At 39.9% G+C, this 17098-nt stretch overlaps 1 protein-coding gene across 5 annotated transcripts in view; it reads left to right on the forward strand.

Annotated features, from left to right (window-relative positions):
* Window positions 1–17098, forward strand: part of NR6A1 (nuclear receptor subfamily 6 group A member 1) — a 216853-nt gene that overhangs the window by 137104 nt on the left and 62651 nt on the right. The window contains exon 1 of one of the 5 annotated variants that reach the window (XM_069582503.1): window positions 14919–15046. The exons of the other annotated variants lie outside the window; for them this stretch is intronic. Within the exon in view, the coding sequence (XP_069438604.1) occupies window positions 15031–15046 (16 nt within the window). The 5' untranslated portion in view covers window positions 14919–15030. Of the gene's footprint in view, window positions 1–14918; window positions 15047–17098 lie in introns of those variants that run through there. 5 annotated transcript variants of the gene reach the window in all.

Consider the following 17098-nt stretch of genomic DNA (forward strand, 5'->3'; position numbering starts at 1 on the left):
AATGATGTCTGGGTTTCATGTTATGCTTAGACTTTCCCTTCCCTCAACAGTAAAAAAATATTCTCACTTTTTATTTTAATAATATTCTAGTTTACTTTATATATATGATTAGTTCTTACATATCTCATGAAATTCTTGTTTCATGAGCTGTCAACCCATTTTACTGCCAAAGGAAAAACAGTGAAGTTTTAATTCAGAAAGATCATAAAAACAAAATCACTATGTATGCCCTTTTGGTAATGATTACTTTGGGATTATAGACTTGGGACCAGGCTGCCCTTCCTTCTCCTCTCTGCTGCTGCTTCTAAGTCACTTCAGTCGTGTCCAACTCTGTGCGACCACATAGACAGCAGCCCAGCAGGCTTCCCCGTCCCTGGGATTCTCCAGGCAAGAACACTGGAGTGGGTTGCCATTTCCTTCTCCAATGCATGAAAGTGAAAAGTGAAAGTGAAGTCACTCAGTCGTGTCCGACTTCGCGACCCCATGGACTGCAGCCTACCAGGCTCCTCCATCCATGGAATTCTCCAGGCAAGAGTACTGGAGTGGTGCTCTGCTCCAGTTGTGTTTGTCCTTTCTTAACTATCTTTTTTTAAAGTACATGTTATTTTTACTAAAAATAATAAGTGTTTGACACTCCTGTTTATAAAATGTTTCCACACACATTCTGGTTGGTTCCTCAGAGCACTTGTGAGTTAGAACAGTAGATATAATTATCCCCATTTTATGGGTGAAGAAACAGATTATATAAGCAACAAGTTGCAGAGAATTTTCTGGCTCCAGTTATTCTAGCTACGGTTCTTTTTAGTTACCCAAGTTCTAAGAACATCTGACTCTTAACCTGTATCGTTCGTCTGTTGTTTATCTCCTTAAAAAAGATTTATGGTTCAGTATCTGCGTGGAAATTTTTACATCCTCCTGAAATAAACAAAAAGAGAAGAAACTCAATGTGCCTCACAAATGTTTCTTAGGTGTTTTCTGAGAGGACAGAGAGGGTTGGCAGATGGTTGGGATAACTAGAATTTAATGAAATAGAGCTCTCCTGAAGCTGGAATAAACGCTCTGTTGCTGCTAGCCTGATAGCCTTTCATAGTTTCCAGTGCCTTGCCTTTGTAGACTTCTCCAGATACACATTCAGAGTTTTAAAGGAGCTGAGTGAGCCTTTCATAGACCAGGCTTTCATCTCTGATTCTGTCCGTGGCTCTCATTCCAGAACCCCAGCTACATGCCTGCCACCAGCAGCTTCTGTGGGGCCTATCCTGCTGGGTGTTGACTTTTAGATTACTGGGACTCTTATAATGAATCCTTTACTGTAAAAAGTACCCTACCCATTTTCTTTTTAACTTCTCTTTATAGCCATTAAAATAACGGCATTGCAGTGTCTTAGCTTAGAAGTTCAGAAGATTCTTTTTATGCTGCATTTATCTTGAGAGTTTTCAGTGTTACATGATAAAGCATCTAAGTTTCCCAATTTTGAGATAACTTGACCCAAGAGAGATGTTCAGTGGAATTCAAGTATATTATTTCCATGCAAAATAAACTTCACCAGAACTGAGAAAACACCATTAAAAGGGCAATCTACATTTCAAATTCATAATTGTTTCAGTAATAACAAAAGGACAAGTATTATTGTACAGAGTTGTTTTCCAGGAATATGCTCAGAAGGATTGTGTTAATGCATTTGGGTGTCTCTTGCAAAGAAGACATGGTGAATAGGCAGGCCAGCTTTGGGCAGAGTTGTAGAGGCTTGAAAAACATCCAAGAAAAAAGGGAGAATTTCAGTATGAAATTTAAGTTCATTTAAGAGGGGTTATGATATTGTTACCTTTATGGTCATTTTTGTACTAAACCAAATTTACAGAGGGGACTTCTGTTTGTGTTCGTGAATTTTGTCAAAGTCAGGGTTTTGAGGCAAAGTTTTTTTTTAGGATCTGCTCTCTCCAGTTATTGGACCTACCTCTTTGGCTCCTCTTAACTTTATAATTGATATCTCATTACCCAAAGCAATGGTCACAACCTCTCTTAGATTCTATCCTGTATGAATTGAATATAGCAGCAGCTAACCTGAGAAGACAATCAGTGCTTTTAGGGGGATACTTGAAGGCCAGTTGTCGATGATATATAAATACTAATCAGGATCTTCAGGAAATAAATTCAGTAATTTTAAGCATTTTCTACTCTGGCTGGTGAAAACAATAACTATTCCTGGCTTTTGTGAGCCCTGAAAATAATTTCCCCTATGCCTTTTGGGTGGTTCTTTCCCTAGCTTTGGGTAGTTTGTTCACACGTGTGATCATCTGTCTTCAGCTGAAGACTCGGGAGAACTCTCTGCAGATCTCAGTCATGCTCTCTCCATGTAGTGCTCTCTGTTCCAGCCCTCTGCCCTGGTAATTCCAGCCACCTCGCCTCCTGGACTCCCAGCCACAGATTGCTGGACTCAGTGTGAGCTCTCACGATGCTCACTCTTGAAACCCGTCAGGCAGTTATGTGGGATGTTCACAGGAGTTTCCTTGTTTCCCCTTAGGAATCACTGTTCTTTGTTATCTCAGATCAATAGAGGAAAACCATTATTTTATATACTTTGTCCAGTTCCGTCTTGTCTAGTCAGGAGGCCAAACTAGTTCCCATCATTCCATCTTGGCCAGAGGCAGAAGTCCATTTGTAACTTTTATGTATTTTTAAATATATTTAAGTTTTCATAAAAGATCAAACTGATCTCTTTTCATTAACAGTAAGTTGCAAACTTTTTTACATGTCAATACTATGAAGACTTACCTCATTTTTGGTAATAGCTACATATATCTAGTGGCTTTATTAGATTATAAAATTTCTTTTCTTATTTATTTATTATGTACAGTACTACAGTGAATGTTTTCTCATCCCTGAACAAGTATATCTGTAGGATACTTTTCTAGAATTGAAATTGCTATAAAAAAAGAAATAGGGCTTCCCAGGTGGCACAGCGATAGAGTCTGCCTGCCAGTGCAGGAGACACAAGAGATGCAGATTCGATCCCTGAGTCAGCAGGATACCCACTCCAGTGTTCTTACCTGGAAAATTCCATGGTCAGAGGAGCTTGGTGGGCAGCAAGTCCGTGGGGTCACAAAGAGTTTAAAAAATGATACGTGCCTTTTAAAGAATAGACTTAGTTTTGATAAATAATGCCAAAAGTAATTTGGCAAAATGTACAAATTTATATGAGTGTGTGATGGAAGATGTGAAAAAAATCACCTAAACTACTTTGCATTAACACTGATGGGATACATGGAGAAACTTGCTTTTTTTTATAGGGTAAAGAAATGGAATTGGGTAATTTCTAAGGATATTTCTTGGCAGGCAAATTCTTACATTGATGTGATTTGAAACAGATCTGTCTGCTAACCCAGTTAAATAACTCAGAAGAGTTCACTAATGCAAGTGTTCAGATATGACACCCACTATCCATAGCCCTGATACTGTTCTTTTTGGCTAGAGTGCCACTTGAGTCCTGCAAAGATGCTAGTGTTTGGTCCAAGCACCAAGAGAAGATGCTTGGCGGATCCCAGGAAAGCATTTCCTGAAGTCTTTGGTCTCTCTGTGGGCCTGGGGGGTGATCCTTTCTCAGCTTTCTATACTGGTTTGTCCTCTTACAGCTGCTTCTGTGTTGAAGTCAATGAAGGCTCTGCATAATTCACTACTTTTGCTCCAAATTAAGGTCCACTCCCTGGAATCAGGATGGACTCTTGAGAGTTGGGGACAGAAGAGAGAAGTGATCCAGTTCACCAAATGGAAGTTCTTTCTCTTTACCTGACATCTGGTTTTAATCCCTTGTTTAGATTTATTTGAAAATCTATGAAAAAGCAAAAGTCTCCGTGATACTATTACCTGAACAATACAGCTACACAACTCAGTTATTACTCTCTTCAGGAAGCCCTTCCAAATCTTCTGTTCAGCTCATCAAATAATCAGATATTTACTGGGCACTAAGAACACAGTGATAAGCCGCTCCCACCCCAGCTAAAAACAAGTACATCTCTTCTGAGCATACCTTATATTTTGCCGCTCTTTTAAGATATATGTATCTTCCTCTTCCACTGGCTTGAGCTTCTCAAGGACAGAACTTTGACTCATTTGTTTTGACTCACTCACATCTAGCTTGGCAGGAACAGGAATTGCTCATTGTTGACCTGCTCAGAATGCTTAATTCTTTGTCTCTACTTCTGGACAAAAGAAGGGAGAATGATCTTTTTTAAAAATTACTTTATTGAGGTATGATTGATGTATGAAAAAATGTGTATAACTTGATGAGTTTAGAGACAAATATATACTTATAAGGGCTTCCCAGGTGCCCCAGTAGAAAAGAGCTTACCTGCCAGTGCAGGAGACAAAAGAGATGTGAGTTTGATTCCTGGATTGGGAAGATCTGGAGAAGCACATGGCAACCCACTCTAGTATTCTTGCTTGGAGAATCTCATAGACAGAGGAGCCTGGAAGGCTACAGTCTATGGGGTTGCAAAGAAATGGACACAACTGAACAACCAAGACTTTCGCACACATGTACCTGTAAAACAATCCAATTTCAGGCTGCCTTTTATTGTAATTATCTGTTTCTGTAGAGTTATGGATTCCTTGGAAGTCTAGGCCTTTTAACTTTATTTTTGATTCATCAAATACAAATCAAGTACAGTTGGCCCTGCAGATTCCACATCCATGGATTGGCCCAATCAAGGATTAAAAATATTAAAAATTTTTTTAAATTTCAGAAAGTTCCAAAAAGCAAAACTTGAATTTGCTGCATACCAGCATCTATTTACATAGCATTTGCATCATGTCCGTATTTGGTATTGTAAGTCTCACACGCTAGTTAAGTAATACTCAAAATTCTCCAAGCCAGGCTTCAGCAATACGTGAACCGTGAACTTCCAGGTGTTCAAGCTGGTTTTAGAAAAGGCAGAGGAACCAGAGATCAAATTCCCAACATCCGCTGGATCATCGAAAAAGCAAGAGAGTTCCAGAAAAACATCTATTTCTGCTTTATTGACTATGCCAAAGCCTTTGACTGTGTGGATCACAAGAAACTGTGGAAAATTCTGAAAGAGATGGGAATACCAGACCACCTGACCTGCCTCTTGAGAAACCTGTTTGCAGGTCAGGAAGCAACAGTTAGAACTGGACATGGAACAACAGACTGGTTCCAGATAGGAAAAGGAGTATGTCAAGGCTGTATATTGTCACCCTGCTTATTTAACTTATATGCAGAGTACATACATCATGAGAAACACTGGACTGGAAGAAACACAAGCTGGAATCAAGACTGCCGGGAGAAATATCAATCACCTCAGATATGCAGATGACACCACCCTTATGGCAGAAACTGAAGAGGAACTAAAAAGCCTCTTGATGAAAGTGATGAGAGTGCAAAAGTTGGCTTAAAGCTCAACATTTAGAAAACTAAGATCATGGCATCTGGTCCCATCACTTCATGGGAAATAGATGGGGAAACAGTGTTAGACTTTATTTTGGGGGGCTGCAAAATCACTGCAGATGGTGATTGCAGCCATGAAATGAAAAGACGCTAACTTCTTGGAAGAAAAGTTATGACCAACCTAGATAGCATATTCGGAGAAGGCAATGGCACCCCACTCCAGTACTCTTGCCTGGAAAATCCCATGGACAGAGGAGCCTGGTAGGCTGCAGTCCATGAAGTCACTAAGAATTGGACACGACTGAGCGACTTCACTTTCACTTTTCACTTTCCTGCTTTGGAGAAGGAAATGGCAACCCACTCCAGTATTCTTGCCTGGAGAATCCCAGGGATGGGGGAGCCTGGTGGGCTGCCGTCTATGGGGTCGCACAGAACCGGACACGACTGAAGCAACTTAGTAGCAGCAGCATCAGATAGCATATTAAAAAGCAGAGACATTACTTTGCCAACAAAGGTCCATCTAGTCAAGGCTATGGTTTTTCCAGTGGTCACGTATGGATGTGAGAGTTGGACTGTGAAGAAAGCTGAGCTCTGAAGAATTGATGCTTCTGAACTGTGGTGTTGGAGAAGACGCTTGAGAGTCCCTTGGACTGCAAGGAGATTCACCCATTCTAAAGGAGATCAGTCCTGGGTGTTCATTGGAAGGACCGATGCTAAAGTTGAAACTCCAATACTTTGGCTACCTCGTGCGAAGAGTTGACTCATTGGAAAAGACTGATGCTGGGAGGGATTGGGGGCAGGAGGAGAAGGGGACAACAGAGTATGAGATGGCTGGATGGCATCACTGACTCGATGGACATGAGTTTGGGTGGGCTCTGGGGGTTGGTGATAGACAGGCCTGGCATGCTGCAATTCATGGGGTCGCAAATAGTCGGATATGAGTGAGCAACTGAACTGAAGTAACCTAGAGATGATTTCAAGTGTTAAGGATGTACATAGGTTATGTGTAAACACTATGCCATTTTATATGAGGGCCTTGAGCATCTTTGGATTCCGGTGTCCGTGAAGGTTATAGAACCAATCCCCTGTGGATGCTTAGGGATGGATGACTGTACTCATTTTGTGCTAGATTCTGTAGTAGGTACCAGGAATGTAGAGATGAATCAAATTATGTCTCTGTTCTTGGGATGATTACAGATCCATGGGCAGGCAGGCATCCAACATGATGAAACTACAGAAATTCATAGGATTAGAACCTTTAGGGCAGGTAAGAATTGGAGATTTCTTGGAAGATATATATGAATTAGCTGAGACTTAAATAGTTCATGGAAACTAGCCAGGCAGAAGGAAAACAGTACATGCAAAGGCACATTTGGGAAATTGCAAATAGCACTGTTCGTTGAGAGCATTGGGAACATGAGCAGGGAAAATGGAGAGGTTGACAAGAGGTTTGATCAGGAAGCCTCTCTTAACTTTGGGAAGGTGATTTATTCTGAAAGAAATTACAGATTTACAGATTTTAAATGGGAGTATATGGTTTGATTTGAATTTTAGAAAGCAGCCAGAGTGGAGAATGAATTTGGGAGGGGAGAGGTGGAAAGGACCTTCTGAGATGGCGCTAGTGGTAAAGAACCTGCCTGCCTGTTCAGGAGACATCAGAGATGTGGATTCAATCCCTAGGCCTGGGAGATCCCCTGGAGGAGAGCGCGCAGGAGAGCAGTAGAATCCCCTGGGAATCCCCTTGGACAGAGGAGCCTGGTAGGCTACAGTCCACACGGTTACGAAGAGTTGGACATGACTGAAGTGACAACACACACATGCCCGGTGGAAGGAGGGTTTCCCAGGTGGCACTGGTGGTAAAAGAAACCACCTACCAATGCAGGAGACAGATGTGGGTTCAAGCCCTGGGTTGGGAAGATCCACTAGAGGAGGGCATGGCAACCCACTCCAGTATTTTTGCCTGGAGAATCCCTTGGATAAAGGAGTCTGGCAGGCTACAGTCCATAGGGTCGCAAAGAGTCAGACACGAATGAAGCAACTTCGCCCACATGCACACAAAGTGGAAAGGTAGGAAAAAGATAGCTAACAAGCCAGACCTATAAGGAGGCTCTCAAAATAAGCCAGATGATAAATAGTGGTGGCCAAGAATAGGATGGTAGAGATGAAAATAAATGTATGAGTTGGGGAGGAGGAGACAGTGGAGGATAAGATGGTTGACGGCATCACCAACTCAATGGACGTGAGTCTGAGCAAACTCCTGGAGATGGTGAAGGACAGGGAAGCCTGGCGTGCTGCCGTTCATAGGATCACTGAGTCGGACATGACTTAGTGACTGAACAACAGCAACTTTATATTGCTGCGCATACACAGAAAATACATAAAGTAGTTTGATGTACCCGTGTACCCAGCCTCAACAATAATCATCATCCAGTGACTAATCTTATCCCATCCATGTCTTTACCTCCCTCACCTCCCCATGTTACTTTGAAGCATTCCAAAGTATCATCTCATCCATAAGCATTGCAGTATGTATCTCTAGAAGATTTTTTTTTTAATCTATAGATTTCTCCTCAATCTCTTTTTCCCCTCTCTAAAGTTTACAAGGTTGGGTGATTTGTCTTGTTGAATTTATCACAACCCAGATTTTGCTGACTGGCATCCTTCTGATGTAGATGAGTGTGTTTCTCTGAAGCCTATAGTACTTTTATTTTAGTAGTTGGATATAGAGGCTTGATCATCTTCAGATTCTACTTTTCTGGCAAGATACTGAGTTCTTCAATCAGAAGATACATACCTCTTGTTCTCTCTCTCTGTTACGTTAGTAGCTGTTGATGATCATTATCTAGGACCCATTATTTCATAGTAGCATTCTAATTCCAGTATTTCTTGTTCACGTTTCTACAAAGAGAAATTTTTCCATTGCTGTTGATTACCCTATGCTGTATTTCATTTAGGAAAAGCAAGGTAAATACTTGATTCTTTCCCTTTTTAATATTTAATAATTTTCAAAAGGTTGTGTTAATTCCCTGGCATCCTTCAGTGGTGACATTGTTCAGTTAATTGCAGTTATTCTTTTTAAAGGATATTCAGATTGTTTCATGTTTGGTTAGAGTGGCTGATTTAGTAGCTTTTGAGGAGACAGGAAAGACAGGAATGATAGGTTTTGAATGTAAGTGGGGTAAAAAGGAGAAAGGAGTCAGAGTTCCAGGTTTTGGCTTGGGTTGTTGAGGCTGTTCACACTGAAACAACTGAGAAAGAGGAGCAAGTTTCAAAGGGCATACATATTTGGACATGTCTGAGGTGCATATGATCGATGCATCTTGGAGATGCCCAGAAGGCAGTTGGATAATAAGATGTGAGGCTCAGGAGAGCAATCCATGAGTCCTGGACCCAGGATAGAGCTCAATTGCTATGTGAAATTGACTCATTTGATTATGTGTGTTATATCTTATTTGATAGAAATTAGTCCCTCTGCCAGCTGAAACTACACTGTACGCCAAAGTAAGATTATTAAGCCCTGTTGCCTTCTCTTTTCTGTGTGCTTATCTTTAGAGAGTCAGGTTCAATCTCTAGTAGAGCAGAAAGGACAGAACTGGTTGTAGGTAGGATTGCCGCTTGTCCGGTTTACAACCGGTCCTTTTGGTTTTCAGATTTATTACAACCAGTCCCTCAATTAGAGGAGAGCTCTGTGTATGGGTAGGATTTACTGGAGTTGGAATTGAGGCTGGGTGAACTGGTTTTGGCTTTGCAGGAATAGCCTAGGGCAATCTTTTTGTGAAATTTGTATTCCTGAGGATTTTATTTCCCTCTCCCGTGTTCCTGCTTTCTGAAGCAACTCCTTTCCTTCCTTCCTGTAATCAACAAAATACTCACTGAGCACCTGCTTGTGTCAGGCACTGGGCATACGATGGTGAACAAGAATAAGGGGCACAGTCCTTGCCTTTATATAGCTTGGAATCTAGGAGATACGTGTATATATTATGTATGTTAATCAGAAGATCATTAGCAACGTATCCTTCCGTACTAATACAGGAACTCAGTAAATAGGACATACTGGCCAGAAATCTTTTCTTACCAGTGCTGGATCTTCTTTATTGGAAGATAAGGTGTCAAGTTTACAAATGAGAAAACATATTTAAAACGAAAGGCCTTTGAAATGGAGCTTGTTTAGGGGGAAAAAAAAATCTCCTCTGAAGAAAGATGGAAGAGGTAGAAAACGTGAAAATGAAAGTAGACAGTGAATGCACTCTTAAGTTTAATTTTTAAAAAAGCTGCACACCACCTGCTCACCTACACAACATACATACCAAAAGCCTTCTAGTTGCCTGCTACATGACGCATGCTAAACACAAGACTGTGCTCTGAAATTACCAAAGCTTTACTCTTTGGGGTTATATTCAGACTAATAATGAAGATATTGAGTTGGCCAAGAAGTTCGTGTTTTTCTGAAATACCTTACAGAAAAACCTGAACAAACTTCTTGGCCAACCCCATAGAACTGTGAAGTAAAAACAGTAGGTAGTTTGTATTATCATGATATACTTAGGGATCCAGTCATGTGCGACTCTTTGCAGTCCCATGGACTCCTACCAGACTCCTCCATCCATGAAATTTTCCAGGCAAGAGTACTGGAGTGGGTTGCCATTTCCTTCTCCAGGGGATCTTCCCTACCCGGGGATCAAACCCAGGTCTCTGGCATTGCAGGCAGAAACGCTTTATCCTCTGAGCCACCAGGGAAGCCCCAGGGATCCAGGCAGCATGGCAACAGAGTGTGGTTTGACTTGGTCTGATTTGAGGGCTGGGAGGATGGAGTGTTAGAATACCTCACAGTGGAGCTGATACTTAAATTGAGTCCAGAAAGATGAGTAGTTGCTAGTGGAAGCTATAAGAAAGTAGCAAGGGGAGTTATTCCAGGCAAATGTTATAGCTTAGCATATTTGCACTACAAGTGGGTTAGTATGGCAGGAGTGATGGTTATTTGTAGGGAGTAGTGGTAAATGAAGCTGGAGAGATCAGCAGGGGCTAGATTGTAAAGGGCATTGGGATTGTGGATTTTTATGTTATAGGGAGCCTGGGAGCTGTTGACTAGTCACAGCTCATGCTACAGTTTTTATCTTGCATACCTTTGTTCACAGTCCTCACTTACACAGAAGTGAGTTACTCGTAGGCAGAAAACTCTTCCTGTGTCATCTGACCATTTTTTTTTTCATACAGTCAGGCAAATACATGGATAGACAAATGAAACAACAATGAGAAGTCAGGGCCTAGGCCAGAGTCTATGCAGAAACTACTGGGTTTCAAGTGGTCTTCCTTTTTAGGGGTATCAAAGAAGAAAGGCTGTCTGGCCATTTGCCCAGCCCCCAAGTCTTGCTTTTTACCGCTGTGATCTTTTTTACTTCATTTATATATGTTGCTTAACAGCAGTTTGAGTTGTTGCTATATTCAGAGCTGCAGTATTTTATTTGCATTAAACTCTGGGCTTAATTGTGAAAATGGTAGGCAGAGGTTCCATATGGGTTGAATAAGTCGCAACTAGTTTAGACTTCTCAAGAGACAGAATAGTTGGCTGTGTTTATGTTTATATGTTGTATATCTGTTTCTTTTCTTTTTTTTTCAAAGGGACTGATTTATTCATACTATAATCTGTGATACTTTAAAAATTTATGTACAATATCCTGACTGGAGAATTATGGAGATTTTTTAAAGGAGGGCTCACTCTTCTTTCCCGGTCTTCAATTTGTGGGTGGAAAACTGATCTAATTAAAAACTCGACTCATATTTAAATTTACTTGATTGTTTCAGAAATGTCTTTTTACAATCGATTTGTTCAAATCACAGTCAAAGTACATACAAGGTACATACATTGCATTTGCTTATACTTATAAGGCTGTTCTCTTTTCAAAATTGCCCTTCATTTTTTAAAAAATATTACCAGGGCTTCTTTGCTTCTCGTAGACTTTTTCTAGTGGCAGCGAGGGAGGGCTCTTCTCTAGGTGCAGTATGCAGGCTTCTCATTGTGGTGGCTTCTCTTGTGGAGCACAGGCTCTAGGCACTCAGGCTCAGTAGTTGTGGCCACATGAGTTTAGTTGTCCCAAGGCATGTGGAATCTTTCTGGACCAGGGATCAAACCCATGTCCTCTGCATTGACAGGCAGATTATTAACCACTGGACCACCTGGGAAGTCCAAGATTATTCTTACACCCTGCAGTCTTTTTTCTAGCCAGTCATGTTACTCTTCTTCATATAGGTTTAGTTCCTGATTTTGTATCATAAGCATTAAAAAGTCTTTTGTGATTCTTTTTCCTTCAAGTCCTGAAATGCCTTTCCTGCCTGTCTACATGTTGAACACCAAGGTTCAGCTCCCTCTGTGTGGCATGCCACTCCTCTGTGTGGCATGCCACTCCAATCTAATCAATTTTCTTTCATCCATTTCCCTGACACGTAGATCTAAGGTAAGAATATCATAATATTCATTTCTGTCAGTTCAGTCAGCATAGTGCCTAGTTCATAGGAGACACTGAGTGAATGTTTGTAGGATTGGATGAAAACCCTTAGTCCTTAGTTTCTAAAATATTTTTAGTTTGTGGCTCTGGATTATTTTTTGTTTTTGTTTTTTTTTTTCCCCTGAACTATGGACTCCTCTTTCCAACTCCAGGAATAGATGGCAAAAGTAGAAATCATATTTAAGTGTATTCTTGGTTGCTCCTGTTGTTTTCCTGAACTTGAGAGCTTTGCTTATTAGTCTCAGTTAGTATGGTCTTCATTTGGCTGTGTTTCATTATTCATGTTTAGTTGAGTTAAACTCCTGTCCTTGTCATAAGAAATGTCTGCAATCAAGCATCTGCAGATGAAAACTGGAGACCTTGGGCTTTTGGTTTTTTTGTGGTTTTTCAAGTTTAAAAAGAAATTTAATATGTTTTCTGCATAATTCTGTTTTTCTGAAATGGATAGAAATATTCTAACTAGTCCCTCTCTATCAGTAGTCACATGGCTTTCACTTTGCATCAGACTATCATTGAAACTTCTTGAAGGCAAATAAGGCTCAGATGATTCCAGTGATTGTGTAGCCACTGGGATTGCTATCTTTTGTTTTACTTTGAAGGACTGAACATAATACATCTTGATTACCCCTTCAGCTTAGAAATCTGCCGTCTTCTTTGAAAGTTTCCATTTGAATAAACAAACATGAAAATAATGTTGAATAGTGGCATCTAAAAAGAGGTTTTGTTGTTTTCTTTCTAAGATATGTGGCATTATGGAGGAAATGAGGGACCTAGAATATTTGGATTTCTTCTCAAGTGGTCTGATGACTTGCTTTTTTCCTTTTCTTGGGCCTCAGTTTCCCCATCTTTAAAATGAAAGTGAACCAGTTTCTTGCAAGGTTAACCGAGGTTCTGCTGTTCATAATTTGAACTCAGCTTTTGAATTCTGTTAGATATGCAGTATGCAAATATTGCAGGTGTTGGTTGGATGTAAAATTTTTTTCTACATTACAGAGCTAGTATTAGCAAGTAGAAAATGTTGCTGATTTCTTACTCTTTCCTCTCCTTCCCACTGATAAATTCCATGAATCCTTTTAATCTATTTAAATGATTTTTCTTGACTGTAGTTGTTTTAACAATCTTGGGAGCTTGAGTTTAGATTTAAGGTTTGTCTTTTGTATTCGCATGGTGACTAAGGTGCATGTTCATGTTCTCTGCCTTTTCCTCCCAGTAGAACTTAAAAAGGGCTCTCGAAAAACTTGTGGGACTGAAGATATTGAAGAAATACGACTCTATCTAAAGATAAAACTTACCTGCCTTAAACGATGTTAAAGATTTGTTCTCAGGCTTTTGGGTACATCAAGGATTATTAGTGAGACCCACTACCGCGTTCAGTCCCTGGGTCAGGAAGATCCCCTGAGGAAGGAAATGGCAACCCATTCCAATATTCTTGCCTGGAGCATTTCATGGACAGAGGAACCTGGTGGGCTACAATCCATGGGGTGGCTAAGAGTCAGACACGACTGAGTGACTAACTTTCACACCCTTTAAAATCAAGAATGCTGCTCAGTCCTGATATTAGTAGATTAACCAGTAGCTCTCCATTTTATATTTTCCTCCAAAGGTTGTTGCAGTAAAGCAGAGGTTTACTACACTTTATTAATCTCTTGTCTGATTGAGAATAGGAATGGGAAAGCTGGTTGATGTGTTTCTGTTGGAGTGAGGTGCGTGATGGCAGTGGCAGAAAATTTATTATTAGGCAGGCAAATTATAACGTTTTCTCCTCTAAATCATTGGTTACTTTCCCTTTAGGCCCTACATTGTAAGGTGACTTAGTGTTCTCTCTCTTGGTTGGGAAATCCCTCTAGTGATAGTGGTAGCAATATTTGCCATTCAATTATATGGCTGCCAGTGACATATTCCACTCCCACCCTCAAAAAAGTCTCCTTTTTTATGGAATACTGCTGTAAACTGTGCCTAGCCTTTAAGTTATTTCCAAGGCTAGCCTAGACATTGAGGGAGATTATAGGATGAAACACTGCAAAGTTAAAAAGCATTTATCCCTGGCAACTGGTCTCTCTTTGATCATCCCACCTTCTCAGTGGAACTTGCCCTGATGTTGTGTTCTGATATCTGAATGGATAGCTGAATGTTTGACATCATGTGTCATTAGCATATGGCTCTGATTTGCCAGCCTCTGCAGATCTGTGGCAGTGTTTGAGCAAGTATCCACACACCTGGTATGATGCGCTCTGCCATGTGTTACTGGTATGATTCACAAATCAAGGAGGCATAGCATAATGATTGCTTAATGTCTTAGGAGTTTTACAGGAATGAAGCAAGAAGCTTACTTTAAAGATTTACACTCTTGACTAGAAATAGGGGATGAAATTTCTAACCTTTACTTTCCAAAAGGATTTTGCAGACCTAGTTCCCTCTCTCCACATTATTTCAAACTAGTGTGTATAGCCACAGCATGAAGGGGCCAGAGTTAAAGTGAACCCTGCAAATAACTCAGAGCTTCACATTTTAATTTTCTCAGAAGAATTTGCCTTGTCATTGTTTATTATAATGACAAAAAGCAGGGACTGCCACTCCTACCCCTCCCAACACATGCGTAACACGGAGTCTTTGTTTTTCTTTTTCTTCTCCCAAAGGTTCTAACTCTAAACTTTTAATTCAAATTACAAAAGAATATAATATAGCTCTTGAAAGAAAGGAGAGAAAAACCCCTACATACTGGAACTCTTTTAAATGAAAATAAAGTCCTTCTAGAATACTGCCTTTTAAGTTAAGAATCTCAGCTTTAAAAAAGACTGGAGGAGTATTTCCTACTAAATGTTTCCATAATAGTTTTCAGAGACATGATAGGCAGTATTGTTAACTAAAGAAAATAAGTCTATCAGTTCCACTTAGATAACCTTTGGTAATAAACGAACTCTGTACACGTTGTGACCTTAGCGCCTGAACTTTCTAATCACATGACTGGCTTGTAAACTGACCTGTGAGGATGACTGTTGTAGTTCGGGCTAAGAGAGAGAAATTGGCCAAGTGTCGGAAGAGTGGTCATCAGGCTGGACTTGTCTTGTAATCTCCTTTTCTTCATGGCTGCAATAGAACTTCCTAACAGACTCCGAGAAGCATGAAATGGAGACATGGGAAGGTAAGGGAGCGGACTGTTTTGGTCTGAGCTCAAATCTAAGGTTTAGAAATTTTCTTTAAAGGTTTAGAGCAGATAGTAGCCTTGAAAGAAGAGAGAGGCAGTCCAGTTCTTTTTTGTGTGTGTCTTGGCAGAATTCAGCCAACAAGTTTTTATGTAAATAGCAACTGACTGTAAATGTTTTTAAATAAGAGAAAAGCAAGAGAGAACTGTAGTAAATTGGTTATTGTGATTGATGGTTTTTTTTTTTTAATGAGCAGAAGAAAGGAAAGAAAAAATGGATTGAAATTTTGTAGTGACTTGAAAAAAATCTTAAACTTCATTTTACATCACAGTTCTTAGGTAAAGTTTACATTTAAAAAAATTGTTCTGTTTACTTCTTGACAGACTTTGTTTATATTTTAAATTCCCTAATCCAGTTCACCATCTGCCAAAGCCTTATTTAGTACTGTTAATTATAGATAGTATTGGGGTCTTGAGGCCTTGATAAGGCAACCTCATTTCCTTTAGGGGAACTTAGATACTTTACGGTGTAAGACTAAGTCATTGCTAATTTCTTTTTAAGTGGACTGATTTTAAAATGGATATATTTTCTCTCTCTCTCTCTCTCTCAATCCCTCTGGCTGTCTCTCATTAATAGTAAGTAGTGTTGAATTTGTATGTTTGGAATAGGCTCTTGTGTGAGAAACCCCATTGTGCCACAACTTTATTATTTGGGCCAGAAGAGACATAGGCAGCTAAAGAAACAGCTAGAAAATGAATCTTAGTATTAAAGATTTGCTGTATTTGTTCGCTGTGTTTATACAGAGCCTAAGACTTTACTAAAAGTTTGGTTTCTCATACGCATTACTGAGTTATAGCCAAAAGAGTTTCAGATTCTTTGAGGCACTTGGTATATTTCTAGGAATGACATTCATCTATGAAATGCTTTCTTAGCAAAGCTTCCCACCCCCTTGCAGCATGCCTAACCTCTGCCATAGGCAGCTTTGCAGTTTAATTCTTACTCTGAGGATGCATACGCTGGAGAAATGGGAACTTATCTCACAGTAAAATTCTTATTTATAGTAATACTTTATTGTAATGCTCCCTTATAAGTTCTCCCCCAACACTTTACCAGGATTGCTTCATTGGTTTTTATTATACGTTGGCGGAAACAATAAAGTTTACAGAAATTATCAATTACATGCGCGATCTGATATTTTTTATCTTGAACAACTTCCTCTTTCCCCCAGTAGGCACAGAAATTCTTTGTTAAACTAATCTGGATATACTAGCTTTTCCAGAAGGGAGTAGTTTACGAAGTAAGGTTTGCTTTCAATCCTTCAAGTAGCTTAGGGGTAAGCAGAGATACCAGAGCAATAGTTATATGAGTTTGGAGAGAATAGGTCTGGAGGATTTGGATATTTTTCTACCAGTTTGAATATGTTAGCGGTATGTAGTCCACCCATTCTGAAAGAGAAAAAATGTTTGAACAGAAAGTTCTCCCTCAGTTCTTAATTAAATATTGAAACTTCAATTTTTCTTAGCTGTTCATTGGCAGAAAATAACTATGGTACTAAAACAAGAACTTTTATAAAACAAGTGAATTTTTAAAATGTCACCTGAATCACTCATACGAAATTCTAATAAAGCATAATGAATTAACCCTATTGAAGGAGGTCTTTGAAAGCTTAAAAAGCAAAAAGAAATCAGTGAAAATGCTACTGTAAAAAAAGAATTGCCTGGTTTTAGATATTGGGCCCTTGTCCATTTAAATTAACCTTTGTCACAGCTGGGCATACAAATGTTTTGTTTTAGTTCACAGAGGGTTAACTCTATTCAAGCTTTCACTGTGGCAGGCCTGATCTGTGGAGTCATACAATCTGGTCTTTCAGCCCTGCCAGTCGCTAGGCAGGAAGTCTTATTTCTTAAACTATCTTTCAGAATGGGGGGTTGGGATTTGGAGAAAGGTGGGTGGGGGAAGGGCCTTGGAGCATCTGTAAGGATCAATAACAGAGAGCAAGCCGCAGAGAGGCCATTGTGCACACTTCAAGATAGATGTAGCCCTTTTGCACG

This window comes from Ovis canadensis, chromosome 3 (genome assembly GCF_042477335.2).
Source record: "Ovis canadensis isolate MfBH-ARS-UI-01 breed Bighorn chromosome 3, ARS-UI_OviCan_v2, whole genome shotgun sequence".
NCBI lineage: Eukaryota > Metazoa > Chordata > Mammalia > Artiodactyla > Bovidae > Ovis > Ovis canadensis.